The 15,844-nt window shown below is 37.7% G+C and overlaps 1 protein-coding gene across 6 annotated transcripts in view; it reads right to left on the reverse strand.

Moving 5' to 3' along the window:
• Scaf8 (SR-related CTD-associated factor 8) overlaps positions 1 to 13,873 on the reverse strand; it is a 128,321-nt gene extending 114,448 nt beyond the window's left edge. For all 6 annotated transcript variants that reach the window (XR_001175474.1, XR_001175473.1, XR_001175475.1 and 3 more), the window contains exons 1-5: positions 13,794 to 13,873; positions 11,964 to 12,008; positions 7,025 to 7,186; positions 3,827 to 3,977; positions 2,576 to 2,706 (exon numbers count right to left, since the gene is read on the reverse strand). Coding sequence is in view for 3 of the 6 variants with exons in the window: in XM_013026989.1 (XP_012882443.1) it covers positions 2,576 to 2,706; positions 3,827 to 3,977; positions 7,025 to 7,186; positions 11,964 to 12,008; positions 13,794 to 13,832 (528 nt within the window). In the remaining 3 variants the exon portion in view is untranslated. The remainder of the gene's footprint in view (positions 1 to 2,575; positions 2,707 to 3,826; positions 3,978 to 7,024; positions 7,187 to 11,963; positions 12,009 to 13,793) is intronic.
• Between the last annotated feature and the right edge of the window lie 1,971 nt (positions 13,874 to 15,844).

A 15,844-nucleotide genomic window follows, 5' to 3' on the forward strand; every position in this document is an offset into this window, starting at 1 on the left:
TTTTTTATTGGAAATGGGAGTCTCATGGTCTCTCCTGCCCGGGCTGGCTTTGAACCGCGATCCTCAGATCTCAGCCTCCTGAGTAGCTAGGATTACAGGCGTGAGCCACCAGCGCCCGGCTGAAGTACTATTTTAGATCACATGATTTAAACATAAAAATCTTTGTTGCTGGGAATTACAATAGCTCCCTCCTCTAATTCCAGTTACGTTAAGAGTGAAGATTGGGAGAGTGAAGAGTGGCGATCTTAGGGAAAGAGAGACTCCCCCTCCCCCACCGCGGCTAACAGCTGGGCATGGTGGTGTATGCCTGTTATCTCAGCTATACAAGAAGCATAAGTTAAAGTCACCAAGCAGACTGCCCTAGGCATAAACACAAGACCTTATTCAAAAATAACAAAGCAAAAAGGGAATAAAGGCTCAAGTGACAGAGCACCTCCTTAGCAAGCCTTGTGAGACCTAGATTTAAACCCACACTGCGACCAAAAAAAAAAATTAAAAAATAAAACAACACAACTTTGCTTAACTTTCCATTTAAGTAAACAGCATCCAAAACCTAGGTCAACTGTGTCACTAATAAGTGCCTCCACTAGATCTTTTCTGTGCCTATGCTTTTGTACATCATTCATTCCACAAAAAAATGTGTGGATATTGTCTTAGCATACACAAGTGTGTAGGGAGGGAGAGAGGAGAAACAAAAATACTGAACTAGCATAATATCTACTCCAGAAGGAAGAGACAAAGAAAAACAATACTGAAGTTGAAACCATATTATTATGTGGGAAGAGAAATATTAGGAAGAAAAATGCTGGGTCAGGATTCTAAATAGTACTATTTAAAGAACAGTAGAAAGGCCACTGTTGCTGAAACCAAATGGGGAAAGAGTGAGGATGGGAATCATGATAATAAAATGGTGAGAATGGCTCAAATGAGAAAGAAAAAGACATGTTGAGCAGGGAGTATTATTACATGAAGAACATACAAAGCTTAGTAAAGGAAGTAAAACTGTAGGAAGCACTCCTGGGCAACAAAGCCACATGACCACTTAGTTTTATAAGGGTAACTGCCTGAGATTATAGGCAAACTGCAGTGGAACAGGGTGGAGGCCCCACTAAGACTATTGCAACGAGGTACTATAGCTCACACCTGTAATCCTCTCAGGAGGCTGAGATTGAGAATCCCAGTTCAATGCTAGCCTAGGCAGACAAACATAAGAAACTCTTGTCTCCGATTAGCTAGGAATAAGCTGGAAGTGGAGGTGTGGCTCAAATTATACAGCAGCCTTGAGTGAAAAAGTGAGAGTGTGAGGTCCTGAATTCAAGCCTTAGTACCAGCAATGCATGTACACACATACATATATACATGCATGCATACACATGCAACCCTTGGGCATGCATACACACATATACATGCATACACACGCATACACACACACACACATTTTAAAAAAGGAAGAAAGACCACTGCAACACAAGTGAGAGAAGTAATGCTGGCGTATCTAGGAACTTGTGAGAAGAGGTAGTAAGAAGGGGTTTGATTCAGGAGCTGTGCCAAAGCTGAAGGATTCCTCAAAAGGTTGCTTGTAAAGAATGAGGAGAAAGAAACTCTAAACAACTCTAAGGTTTCAAATCAGCAGCAAGAACAATATTTCTACTGAGAGGCAGCTGCAGGTGAAGCAAGTTTTGTTTGAAAGACTTCATATAGCTCCTCTTTAGCACGTTTTTCTTACCTATCCTTTGAAAATCAAATTGTCACTTACACAACAGAGCTTTTCTTTCTTTCTTTTTTTTTTTTTTTGCCAGTTGTGAGGCCCGAACTCTGGGCCTGGGCACTGTCCCTCAGCTCTTCAGCTCAAGGCTAGTGCTCTACCACTTGAGCCACAGCGCCACTTCTAGCTTTTTTCTGCTTATGTGGTGCTGAGGAATCGAACCCAGGGCCTCATGCATGCAAGGCAAGCACTCTACCACTGAGCCACCTTCCTAGCCCCAACAGAGCTTTTCTTGAGCTAAGCTATTTACCATTGTCTAATGTCATTTTGTCATGTTAAAATTGTGTTTCCCCTCAGATAGAAGACTTGTCATATTACGGGGGTAGCAATACACTTAATTTTGGCACAAACTGTTAAGTGAATACTTTGGTAAAGAATGCATTTCTTATATGGTACTCTTTTTTTCTGTTTGTATGTGCCATCCTGGGGCTTGAACTCAGGATCTGGGTGCTGTCCCCAAGCTTGTGTTCCTCAGAAAATGTGATACCACTGAGCTACAGCTCCACTTTTGATTTTTTTGGTAGTTAATTATAGAGATAGGGCTGGCTTTGAACTGCAATCCTCAGATCTCAGCCTCCAGAGTAATTAGTATTATAGGTGTGAGCTACTGGTGCTCAGCTAAAACAATCTTGAACAACACAAATATGTCCGTGCTGAATTACTGAATGAAAAATGAAATTTACAAAGTAATTGTACAGTGACCTCAGTTTTATAAAAATAAGACAAAAATGCATACACTTTAGATCATATAATACATTAGGAAAATAATGAATTCTCAATCACTTTTAATATAGTAGAAAAGCTGCTCACCTGCTGGCCTTGAGGACTTTGTAAGATCTGAGCGACAGCTGCAAGTGTATCTGTATTTGCGATCTGAGATACCCAAGGGTCAGGCAGGCCCTGTACCACATTGGCCGGAGTAACAGGTGTCACAGGAGTTCCTTTTATAAATGACCCCCCCCCAATAAATATGTAAGTAAACAAGTAACTTGAAAAGATAGAGGGATCTGTCCAATTGCTTTTATAAAATATATACAGATTAATATGTTTTAATTTTAAGACTTATTTGGAAAACCATTTCAAACCCTTTTATATAATTTGGTAGATTTAAAAACAAAATACCTCCTACAAAGCCCAAAGTACCTGGCTAATAAACTAAGGTACAATAACAAAGCCTGTATTGCTAAAGAGCCATTAAAAATCTCACTTGAAAGAAAACTCCTTAATATGAGGGAAATAATCCAGAGACAATTTTTGATGAAAATCGTAACAATATTACAAAATCATTTCTACTAAAAATGTTTATATAGCCGAGCATCAGTGGCTCACTCCTGTAATCCTAGCTACTCAGGAAGCTGAGATCTGAGGATCGCAGTTTAAAGACAACCCGGGCAGCAAAGTCCTATTTCCAATAAACCACTCAGAAACCGGAAGTGGCGCTGTGGCTCAAGTGGTAGAGCGCTAGCCTTGAGCTGAAGAGCTGAGGGACAGTGCCCAGGCCCAGGGTTCAACCCCCATGAACACGAACACGAACACACACACACACACACACACACAGACACACACACACTTTATATATGTGCACATATGTATTTATGTAAAACAAAAACAAAATATATACCAAATATTAAATATTTCTTGGGACCAAGACAAATACTTTTAAATGGCATTTACATGCCACAAACAAAAAACTTTAAATTATTGTTAAAACAGTCTTGGTTTTATTAAAAATGTTTTTTCAGGGTATTTATAAAAATTAAGTCCCCCTGATTGTCTTTAAATACCAACTTGCTTTAGATAAAGAAGTAAGAGGTTACAGTCTAAATCAGAACCGTAATTGACAAGCACATGTTCTAAAGTTCATTAAATTTTCTAAACTTTAGAAACAATTACATATGAACATAATATCTGATTTTTATTTTTTCTTTGAAATGATAGCTTCTTTCAACTATTTAATGTTAGACAACTATCTAATGTCAGACATCTAATGTTACAGGTGGGTAATCAGTGGTAAAGCACAAATAAACCAATCCACTGCTAGGTAACCTTGCAGTCACATACCTGGAGTGTTGCTCATGGCTGCAGTACCGGCCAACACAGGTGTGACAACTGGGGGAGGAATCCCAGCTGCCATGTCCAAAAGGGGCTGAATGATCTCACTCTTAAATACATTGTTCTTCTGCCACAAGTTTAATACTCTCACTATTTTACTCTGTAAGAACAAAGAAAAGTGACATCTTGATTTTTTTTGCTTCAAAACCTCTGTATAGCTGAACACCAGTGGCCCATGACTGTCAAAACAAAATTCTTTCCATACAATCTTTTCATACTTGTTCTTTCTTTTCATTATTCTGCCCTCTATCTTCTCCTCTCATCCATGCCATACTGGCCCCAAATAATACACACTCTATGTAAATAATATTCTATACATTCATTCCTCTACTAACCTGAGGTTTTGCCATCCTATGAAGAAAAACAAAACAAAAGTCTCCACACCATCATGTTTTCTCCTCCTGGAGCCCTTTACTGGAGCACTGCATATAACAGATTAAGCTCTTGAATAATTACTACATGTATATCTCTATTTTTCAATTAACTTCACCCTTTTCTGGATTGCTTCAGTATTCAAAGCACTTTCGATTTTTGGTAAAGATCTAGCCAGTCATGCACCATTTATGCAGATGCCATAAAACACGTGAAATATATGCTATCTACATAACCCTTCTTATTACCTTTGGTTTTAAGCCTACTGTGTCAGTGTCAGTGAATTACAAAATGTTTTAAACCCTCACTTCCTTCATTTGTAAAATGAGACTGTGTAGTAGAAGAGTTTTCATGGTCATTCTCAAATGAACATGGCCAGGATTTCCAAGGTCTTAACTACTGTCAAATTTTGGACATCGTCAGACAGAATTATAATGAGATTTAGTTCTTATAGCAACAATACAAACAACTTCAGTGTAGTTCCTTATACCCTACATTTTCTCAAAAAAAAAAAATTCTTATAGAATTCCATTTCTTTGTGAAATTCTATTCAATTACATTGTTGCATTGTTTTCTGAGTATTATAAACTTGAAAAGATTTTTTTGCTCATCTAACTCTGAAATCTAATACAATGTTCAGCAATACTAAGAACTTGTTGACCAGAAAAAAATCCTATTTAATATCTTCCTTGGTTGTACAACAGCTTTACCAATCCTTCAAGTTTCAAGCTCCAAACTTACAGGCAGAATGTTTCAAGATGCTCTATACCAGTTCATGAGAAACATCAACTGAACAACTAGGCCTTGCTTCTTGAAATAAATATTTCACCCAAAGCATGCACTTAAGTGAGAGTAACAGTATGTTGACCCCAGTGTCACTGATAAAAGCACAATAATCTCTCCATGATATCAGTAATAAAGCAATTCACAAGTATTTAACACAAAACTTAAAAAAATAATAATGAAGTATTAAGTTACTACTATTCTGAGATCATACTTACATTAGGAAAAAGTTAACTAACAGGATATTATTCACTTTTAGAAGAACACTGGTTAGTATCTATATTAGTAAAATAGAAATTTTTAAAGAAAAAAATGGCTCATCTTTAAATCCCTCAATATTATAGGCTGATATATTTTAAAATCATTCCAAGATATATTAGCGAACAATTTATTTTGTATTTCTAACAGGTAACCTTTAAAACACTTTTATAAAATGTCAATTAGTAAATTATTTTACATGGAAGTCTAAATAGTGCGTTTTTTTTGGGGGGGGGGGTCCAGTCGTGGGGCTTGAACTCCGGGCCTGGGAGCTGTCCCTTAGCTCTTCAGCTCAAGGCTAGCGCTTGAGCCACAGCGCCACCTTCGGCTTTTTCCTTTTGCTTATGTGGTGCTGAGGAATCGAACCCAGGGCCTCAGGCATACGAGGCAAGCGCTCTACCACTGAGCCACCTTCCCAGCCCACTGGAATTCTAAATAGTAATTTGAAAAATATTCAGGTAGGCCCCTTTAAATTACAAACATTCTTTTAAGGCCACATACAAATATTAAAGTACCAAAATAATTAAAAATAAACAAAATCTGTAAGTAGAGGTGTAGCTCAAGTAGTAAGAGCACCAGCCATAAGCAGAAAAAATGGCAAAAGCTATCAAAAAAGGAAAGTTTGGGCTGGGAATATGGCTTAGTGGTAGAGTGCTTGCTTAGTATGCATAAAAGCCTTGGGTTCGATTCCCCAGTACCATATAAACAGAAAAAGCCAGAAGTGGCACAGTGGCTCAAGTAGGAGAGCAAAAGAAGCTCAGTGTCAGAGCCCAGGCTCTGAGTTCAAGGCCCAGGGCTGGCAAAAAACAAAAAACAACAAAAAAAAGGTAGAAAGTTTTGTGTAGAGCTTTTAAGTTTTATGGTTCTTCCTTATAACAAGTTTTCACTCAATTCTTACCTTTTTCTAGTAAAACAATAAAGCATTCAACCTTTACGGAAAATCATGTCTAAATCTCAAATCAACTTCAGAAATCAGTAACCACCTAGCACCTCAGGCACCTAGTAATTGGGTCAGCCATGATAAGCAACTCCTTTTAATACGCTTCTTTTGGTAATTACAGAAAATTTATATATTCAGATTTAGCAGACATTACACATATATGGGTTTCTAACAATAATTCTGTTAAATTATGGTACAACTTTGTACTGTAATAGAAAAATGTCAACATGTAGTTATTTTATACTAATTGCTTGGAAAATCTCCTGGTCACAAATACTGAAAGAGTTAAAAAAAAAACTCAAATTAATCACAATCTTGAACTGGTTTTATATGTGAATAAATGAGAATTTAGCTTATTGCATCCAATTAAATAGCAGTTGCTTTCGGGCTGGGAAGGTGGCTCAGTGGTAGAGCGCTTGCCTTGCATGCATGAGGCCCTGGGTTAGATTCCTCAGCACCACATAAGCAAAAAGGAAAAAAAAAGCCAGAAGTGGTGTTGTGGCTCAAGTGGTAGAGCGTTAGCCTTGAGCAGAAGAGCTGAGGGACAGCCCCACGACCGGACCCAAAAATAAATAAATAAATAAACAAATAAATAGCAGTTGCCTTAATAAATTAAGAAGGAGCAAAATTAACTTCATCTTTCCATCCAAAAGGCATATAGATGCTCAATAATTAAATATTCGAATCCAGAATAACAGTAAATAGTAACATAAGGCCATAATATTAAGATAATCTAAAGACTTTACTTAAGATCCAAAGGGTAAGCTATCTCCTAAAACAAAACAGCAGCATACCTTGTCATCCCCAGGGCAACGATATAAATTCTGGAAAGTGCTAATGATGTTATTACTAAATCTGGGTGCAAACACATCCTTTTCTTGACCAAACTGATGTCGGGACTGTCGCACAATGGAGTCGATAACATAGAGTCCTGGTACCTTATATTCTGGCTTGCACTGTTGAGAAAAAACAAAGGAGTAACAAGGGAAGAAATTAGAAGTAAAATTCTTGATAGACAAATCTTACACAATTAAGAAGTATTGCTCATGTTGTAATGAATATTCAGACATTGCTTATTCTAAACCATCTGTCTCTTGAAAGGCATTGGCTACACCACATATTTCAGTTAGCTGCCAGTCCCCCATGTTCCAAAATAGTACTGGGTATAACTGGCTTAAATGAAAAAAAGAAACCTGATAAAGAAGATTCTGTTATAATGCTTAAAACTGTTAATGTTTTACAAAAGCAACATGGAAGAAGCAAACTCAGGAGAGGATTCTAGAAGATGAATTGTTGCATGTACTAGATTTCATCTGAAGCATGAAAAAAAGAAGTTTCTATACTAAAGGATCAAATTGCAAATTATGACATATATTGCTTTCTGCACTTTACTATTTATATTTCACAACAAAAATAACATAAACACCCCTAGCTTCTTAAGTCAAACACAACAGGTAATGGTTCATCATAATGATCCAGAATCATATGAAATATAAGTGTAAAGGGCAAAGAGTGTTTAATAAAAGTACACATAGGAAGTGAAGGTTGGCAAGTTACTCCTTTCAGACATCACGCACCACCCTCAGGTTGAAGGAGTACCCATGGTAAAAGCTCTTATCTCCAATAAACCACTAGAAAACTGGAAGTGGAGCTATGGCTCAAGCAGTAGAGCTCTCGTCTTGAGCTGAAGAGCTGAGGGATAGCGCCCAGACCAGAGTTCAAGCCCCACAGCTGACAAAAAAAAAAGTGTATCTACAGTTAAACAAGACAAGTATAGGGAACCGCTGCTTTCACTATGGATGGATGCCACTCTTCCTTTGGGGAAGTAACAAAGGGCAAAACAACAACAACAACAACAAAAAACCACTAAAGATGAGAAAGTGTTTTGATCTCATTAAATATATTCACTGCAAAGTATCAACTACCTACATAAAACTATCAGATCAAGTACCTGGAAAACTGAAAACTTGCATTATAGTAATTCTTAGAGTATATAGTGCAATTTCTGCAAACATAATTACTGAACATTTATTACATTAAAATGACAATAAGCAAACTACTTTCCCTGAAGTCACTGATGTAACAATGTAGTAGTAAACCTAAAGAGGGTTACTTATAGCCTAATGTTATTAACCCAGTGGTAGTTCATGAGCAGAGCATAGAAAGCCTGTGTTAGGGTACCTAACAGCAGACACTGTGCCACTGGATGTAGCTAATTAAAATACAGCATACAGACTGTATAAAAATAAACAGTACTGAATGACAATATTCAATTGTATTCTTAATTTACTGGACAGATTTGCAGTACTCATTCAAAAAGACAAATCTCACAGTTGACTAAACTCTACATATTTTAACAATGGAGTGAAAGATTTCACTTCTGCATTTCAAACTAGCATGGTTAGATACAGGTGATACAAAGCCAGCAAGTCCAGAGGTATCAGATTCCAAATACAATTTATTCTTGAAGATTCAAGATAATTAAGAGGCTGGGAATGTGGCTTAGTGAGAGTGCCTGACTAGCATGCATGAAACCCTGGGTTCAACTCCTCAGTACCAATAAACAGAAAAGGCCAGAAGTGGTGGTGTGGCTCAAGTGGTAGAGCGCTAGCCTTGAACATAGAGCCTCAGGGAGAGAACCTAGGACCTGAGTTCAAGCTCCAAGACCAGGGGGAAAAAAGTTGATAGCTAATGTTAGTACAGGGTGGTCTTGAAAATGTCCTAATATCTGTTTGTGGTCCTGGGTCTTTGCTCATGTGTTTCATAAAGGTAAAATACAATCAGAGACCATACCATTTTTTTGTTTTTTGGCCAAACTCATTATGACAAAAACTAATGGCTGAAGTATTCGTTCAAGTAGTTTTTCTCTTGCCTAGAGGACATTATCTTTATTGTTAATTCTTCACAACAACACAAAGAATCACAGGTAATACACTAACAGCAGACACACTTCTCTCCGACTTGCATAATTTGGTTATGATGTGTGAAAGGAATATAGAATAATATACTTACTCTAAAATATGAAACTAAAACATAATTTATTATCCCAGAGAAATGAAAACATATGTTCATCTCAAAACATGAATGAAAGTTCCTAGCAGCTTCATTCATAATAGCCAAAAGCTGGAAAGAGCAAGTGACCTTCAATAGGTGAATGCTTTTAATTGTGCTATCCATACAATATAGTACTACTCAAAAATGAGAGCAACCACTTGGTATATGCAAGTGTTTGGCTAGATGGCAAGGGAACTGTGCTAAAGCACAACATGACCACCTCAAAAGAATACATACGGGGCTGGGAAGGTGGTAGAGTGCTTGCCTTGCATGCATGAGGCCCTGGGTTCGATTCCTCAGCACCACATAAGCAAAAAAAAAAAAAAAAAAAAGCTGGAAGTGGCGCTGTGGCTCAAGTGGTAGAGTGCTAGCCTTGAGCTGAAGAGCTGAGGGACAGCACTCAGGCCGAGTTCAGGCCCCACTACCACCCCCCCCAAAAAAAAAAGATACATCCTATGATTTCACTTATACAATGAATAGTAGATTAGTGATTGCCAAATCGCAAGGATGACAGAGAGCTGAGTGAAGCTTGATACAAGGAAACAGAGATCTGGTGGTGAGGTTTTGGTTACGCAGTAGTTACATGAGTGCAGATTCAGTCAAGTTGCACAGAACTACAGATACAATTGAGTCTATGCTAAGCTATTAAAAAATGATGTTATGTCAAGAAAGTGACTGCCTATATTAATATAATAATACTGAACTAGTTATACACAACATCTATTATTCGAAAAGACTAGGAGCAGAAATCTTGTGGACATTGGACTTTTTTGTATTTTGGGATTTTTCAGCATATGTGCATACAATCAAAGGTGCAATTTTCCAATTCTGTTGTGCTAGTGGAATTCAGGAGGTTGGATTTTCAGACTAGACTGGTTCAGCCTGTGTAAGCTGAAATGGGGCAGAGGTTCCATGCAACCTCCTGTTATGATCTACGCTTCACTGAGTGTCAATTACAAGTAAATCTGCAATTACATTTACAACTTAATTTAACCATTGCACAGGTCCATTGTTTAATCTTTGGTTTAAATAGGGTAAAGAAGCAATTAACATTTTCCTGAGACAGAAACCTGCTTCTGCAGATTATATATACAATTATCTCTCCCTAGGTCTTCCAAGGTCCTAAATAACTTACTAAAAGTACTTCTGCCGGGAACCAGTGGCTCATGTCTGTAACTTAGCTACTCAGAAGGTTGAGATCTGAGGATAACAGTTCAAAGCCAGCCTAGACAAGAAAGGCCATGAGACTCTTATCTCCAAGTGGCTCCAAGTGGCTCAAGTGGTAGTGCTCTATCCAAAATAAAAGGCAAAACACATTTATTCATAAATTCATTTTTTTCATCTCAACTGTTACTGTTCACACTGATTTCTAAAGGAAACGCACAGGCATCATCTAGAAACTCTTAGAAACAGAGAATCTCAAGTGCCTCCAACACTCAGTTGTTCAGAATTTTCATTGTTATAAGATGCTTATATAATTCTGAGACACAGTTAAGATGTAAGAGGTACTGATTTAGATTTTAGAGCCTTTTTTTTTTTTTGGGGTCCAGTCATGGGGACTGAACTCTGGGCCTGGGCGCTGTCCCTCAGCTCTTCAGCTCAAGGCTAGCACTCTACCACTTGAGCCACAGCGCCACTTCCGGCTTTTTTTTTTCTGTTTATGTGTTGCTGAAGAATCGAACCCAGGGCCTCATGCATGCAAGGCAAGCACTCTACCACTGAGCCACATTCCCAGCCTTCGGCTTTTTTCTTTTTGCTTATGTGGTGCTGAGGAATCGAACCCAGGGCCTCAGGCATGCAAGGAAAGCACTCTACCACTGAGCCATCTTCCCAGCCCCTTTATTCCACAGTTTGACTTAATAATATGTTTAACCTTCACTTTAAACATTAACAAAACTTAAAGAAGATATTCTAGTCTCCTGAAATTGGTTACGAAAACATCCCTAAGTGCAGCAAGACAGCTGCTTGACTTTATCTCCTTCTATCCCCCTACCTGGGACAACAGAGCCATCCACCTATGTAAGATGTACCTTGGTGGATTACAGTCAGTGAATCAGAAGAAAAAAACAGCTAGAATGCAGTATGTTTATCAATGCCTACATAAAGACAAAGCGGCTTTCAAAACATACAATGTGAAATAGCCACTAAAGACGATAAAAAGAATTTCCTTAAATGGCAAAAAATTTGCAATTCCATTAAAAATAAATCACACTGATCTAACTTTCTTCAAGGGACAGATGCTTCACTAATCCAATGCAAATGTAGCAAAACCCAGAATTATACAAATGTGACTATATAATTTTAATTATTTTTTGTTTCATTTTGGTTTTTTGCTAGTCCTGGGGCTTGGACTCAGGGCCTGGGCACTGTCCCTGAGTTTCTTTTGCTCAAGGCTAGCACTCTACCACTTGAGCCAAACTTGAGCCACAGCACTACTTCCAGCTTTTTCTGTGTATGTGGTTTTAAGGAATTGAACCCAGGGCTTCATGCATGCTGGGCAAACTACCACTAAGCCACATTCCCAACCCTAATTTTATTTCTTAAAGGTCAAATAACAGTGATCATTTTAGTAAGTTTATCAAAACAACTTAAACACAGGTATTTTACTTTAAAAAGAACAGAGACATTAATACCTCATTATAGTGCATTTAGCCCTTGTATTTAAAAGTACATACTCACTTTCTGAATGAATTTCTCAACACTTTGGACCACATGTTTATAAAACTGAAAGAGAGGGAGAAAGAGCAGTTTTTAAATCAAAGTAGATTAGAACTTCCTGCTAACCACTATCTTTACCAGTTCCAAAGGAACTCAAACTATTAATTGTAGAAAACATCACAAGACAAGCAAACACAACACTTAAAGAGCTAAGTTCACAATTATTTTACGGCTTACTTCAGTTTTTTCAAAGCTAAAAACATTAAAGACAGTTATTAATAAATCAAAGTAGTATAATGTATCATGAAAGCCAAGATTTAGACTCCCAACTGACAGAAATCTGAACTCAAAAGATTTCTTTTAGCAAAGTAATTTCTCTTAAGACTATGACATCAGAAAATGGGAAATTTAAGCCAGGCATCGGTAGCTCATGCCTGTAATCCTAGCCACTCAGGAACCTGAGATCTGAGGATCGTGGTTCAAAGCCAGCCCGGGCAGGAAAGTCCGTGAGACTCTTATCTCCAATAAACCACTAGAAAACTGGAAGTGGTGCTGTAGCTCAAGTGGCAGAGTGCTCGCCTTGAGCTGAAGAGCACAGGGACAGTGCCCAAGACCAGAGTTCAAGCCCCACGATCGACCAGAAAAAAAAAGGGGGGGGGGGAATTTAGATCCTGTACTTAATTGGGTCTTTTTGTTAAAAAGAAATTCTGTTCAACAGTTCTATAAAACGTCCCAATTATTAATTCACAGAAAAAAATAATACTATATGTTTATATGGTCTCAGGATTGTGATCATACAAATCAAATTATAATGGAGACTAATATAAACAGTACTAAGAGTAAATTCATTCTCTGTTAGCTTATCAGATACATTGAAAACATGGCATCATTGAAGAATTCTTTGGCTTAATGTGCTGTAGCTATGATTTTCTTCAAGAAAAGGATTTTGAATTATAACCACCTAAGACCCTAACTGTGTTTCTAGTAAGGGTCGCCTATTAAAAACAAAACAAAACCTGTTCAATCAACAGACTGTCTGAATTTCTCCCAGTAATAACTAGTGGATATAAATTTGCTAAATTTATCACTATTGTCAAAAGATCATTTAAATACTTGGGATGCTTCTGGTTATGGCTTCTTTGTAATTTAGAGTAGGTAGTCACTCATAATACTCATAAATTACTATCCACTTAGATATTAATTGAAATAAGCACTCATTCATCCTCATTTTGAAGAGCCCTATGAAAGCAGGGAGACTTCATCTGGGGACAAGAACTTCTTGGGAAGGTATCCATGGTTGAACATTACCCAGGAAATCTCAGGCAAATTTCTGTGCAGACGTGCATTTTCCATAAAGAAATCAACCTCTCCCTGAGATTTTCAGCAATGCCAAGACAACATGTGCTCAAAACCTACCACATCAGAGCAATAAATAAATCTGGCTCTTCTCACAGTTCAAGTACCTTACACACACAGTTAGGCCCATTAATTTCCAATAATGGCCCATGTTCAAATATGTATAGAATCAGCCAAAAGAACATGAATACTTTTTATCTAGAAAGTGTTTATCAACTTTTCTTTAAGATTCTGGAAAGTCAACAGTGTTAAAACTATGAACTCTGACCTGCCTAACTGGGTAAGGAACGATCGTTACTTCCAAATTTGTGGAAATCTTGAAAACAGTATTTAAAACACTGTGTGTGTCTATGTAGAAGACTAGATGACAGGCTTTTGTTGTTCTCCACAATGAACAAGCATGAATACTGCAAAGCCTGTGCTCTATAAAAATCATTTATCTTCTACATATTAGAGAGGCATTTTGAAAACCCAGCTGTCACATGCAGTACTCACCTTAATAGCTTTGATGGCCGCTTTTGTAATCTGGGTCATTTTCGCTTTAGAAATGGGTGGTTTATAGTCATTCAGGGAATACAACTGAAGGGGAAAAAAAAGAAGGAAAAGCTGTAAATCTAGCAGAACTAAATATCTTCAAAGCATAAAAGGAAAGGGTTTCTGTTCTTAAAAAAAAAATCAAGCTCAATATCATTTCCCATTAAGAAACTTCATTAAAATTACAATAAGCTGTCCCTCCATATTTACTTGCTGATAAGCAAAACAGACAATAACAAGTGTTAGCAAGGATGGGGAAGAACTGAAGTCCTCAGGCATTGCTGGTGGGAAGTAAGAGTGCAGGAACTTTACACATTGGTTTGTAAGAAACTTAAAACAGTTACCGTATGACCAAGCCAATTCTACATCTACGTATACATTCAAACTCGCTGAAAACAAACATCCACATAAAAACTGGGCAAGGCAACATGTCTCACACCATAATACTAGCTACTCAGCAGGCTGAGATCTGAAGATCCTGGATCAAGGCCCACCCAGACAGAAAAATCTGAAAAACTCTTGCTTTCAAGTAACCAATAAAAAAATAGAAGTAGACTGGTAGCTTAAGTGGTAAAGCCTTATGAGAAAAAGCCAAGTGGGAGTAGCAGGCCCTAAGTTCACACACACACACACACACACACACACACACCCTGGTACGTACACACACACATACACACACACACACACACACAGAGGTACGTACACAGACACAGACACACACACCGGTATATGAATGCTCACTGCAGCATCACTAACAAAATACAAGTCATTTAAAAAGTCATTTAAGAAAGAATAACTCAAAGATCCATCAGATAGGAATGAAGGAATAAAATGTATAATATCTATTCAATGAAATATGAAATTCTGGTTACAGAAAGGAATGGACAACTATATTAACATATGATATGATGATATATATGATATGCTACAATATAAATGAACATAAATGAATCCTAGAATTTTTTTTTTAATGGAGTATCACTCAATTGCCCAGGCAGGCCTTACAATGGCAATCCTCCTGCCTCAGTGTAGATTATAGGCTGGGAATACAGGCATGAAACACTGATATTATCCTAAATTAAAGAAGAAAATTCAGAATGGCTACTTTTGAACAGGGATTGAGCCATGAGCCAGCTGTTTTTTCTTTCTTTATTTTTTGTTTAAGAGAAGGAAATACCTCTCCTTACTACTAGGGCTTGAACTCAGGGTCTAGATGCTGTCCCTTAGCTTTTCACTCAAGGCTGGCTACTACTTGATTCACAGCTCCCTTTCAGCTTTTGCTGATTAATTGGAGATAGGACTTCCATGACTTTTCCTACCTAGGCAGGTAGCCTGAGCTTCAGATCTCAGCCTCCTGAATAGCCAGAATTACAGGTCACCAGCCCCAGCTTTCAGATACTTTGTAAGAATTTTAAAGATAAGACCCATAAGATATTTCTGTGTCTCTCTCTCCCTATCAGTGTAATCATCAGGTACAAAATAACACCATATTGTATGGCTTATAATAAACCAGGTAAAACAAAGATCAACTTCTCTGAATTTCTTAGAGGACCCACAGAAGATCTACTCATGTCCTCTCTCACTAGAGAATAACAACAGACTTTTTTTGTGTTGAGATTTTACTTTTCTCCTTATATTTAAACTGAACTGTTATTGTCTGAGATGAGATAGGTGTTGTAAATTAAATCAATATAAATAATCATATACAAGACATAGCTATGCATAAGCTTGGTTGGAAGACTTGAATTTTAATTCCAACTATCTGATCTTATTAAGAGTTTTTAAGGCAGGAGCTAGTGACTCATGTCTATAATCCTAGCTACTCAGGATATTGAGACATGAGTATTGAAGTTCAAAGCTAGCCCAGGCAGAAAAGACTGTGAGACTCTTACCTCCAATTTAACCACCAGAAAATCAGGAATGGTGCAGTGGCTCAGAGCGGTAGAGTGCTAACCTTGACCAAAAAGAACCCAGGGACAACACACAGGCCCTGAGTTCAAGTCCCATGACCA

Source organism: Dipodomys ordii, unplaced genomic scaffold (assembly GCF_000151885.1).
Source record: "Dipodomys ordii isolate 6190 unplaced genomic scaffold, Dord_2.0 Scaffold98, whole genome shotgun sequence".
Classification (NCBI taxonomy): domain Eukaryota; kingdom Metazoa; phylum Chordata; class Mammalia; order Rodentia; family Heteromyidae; genus Dipodomys; species Dipodomys ordii.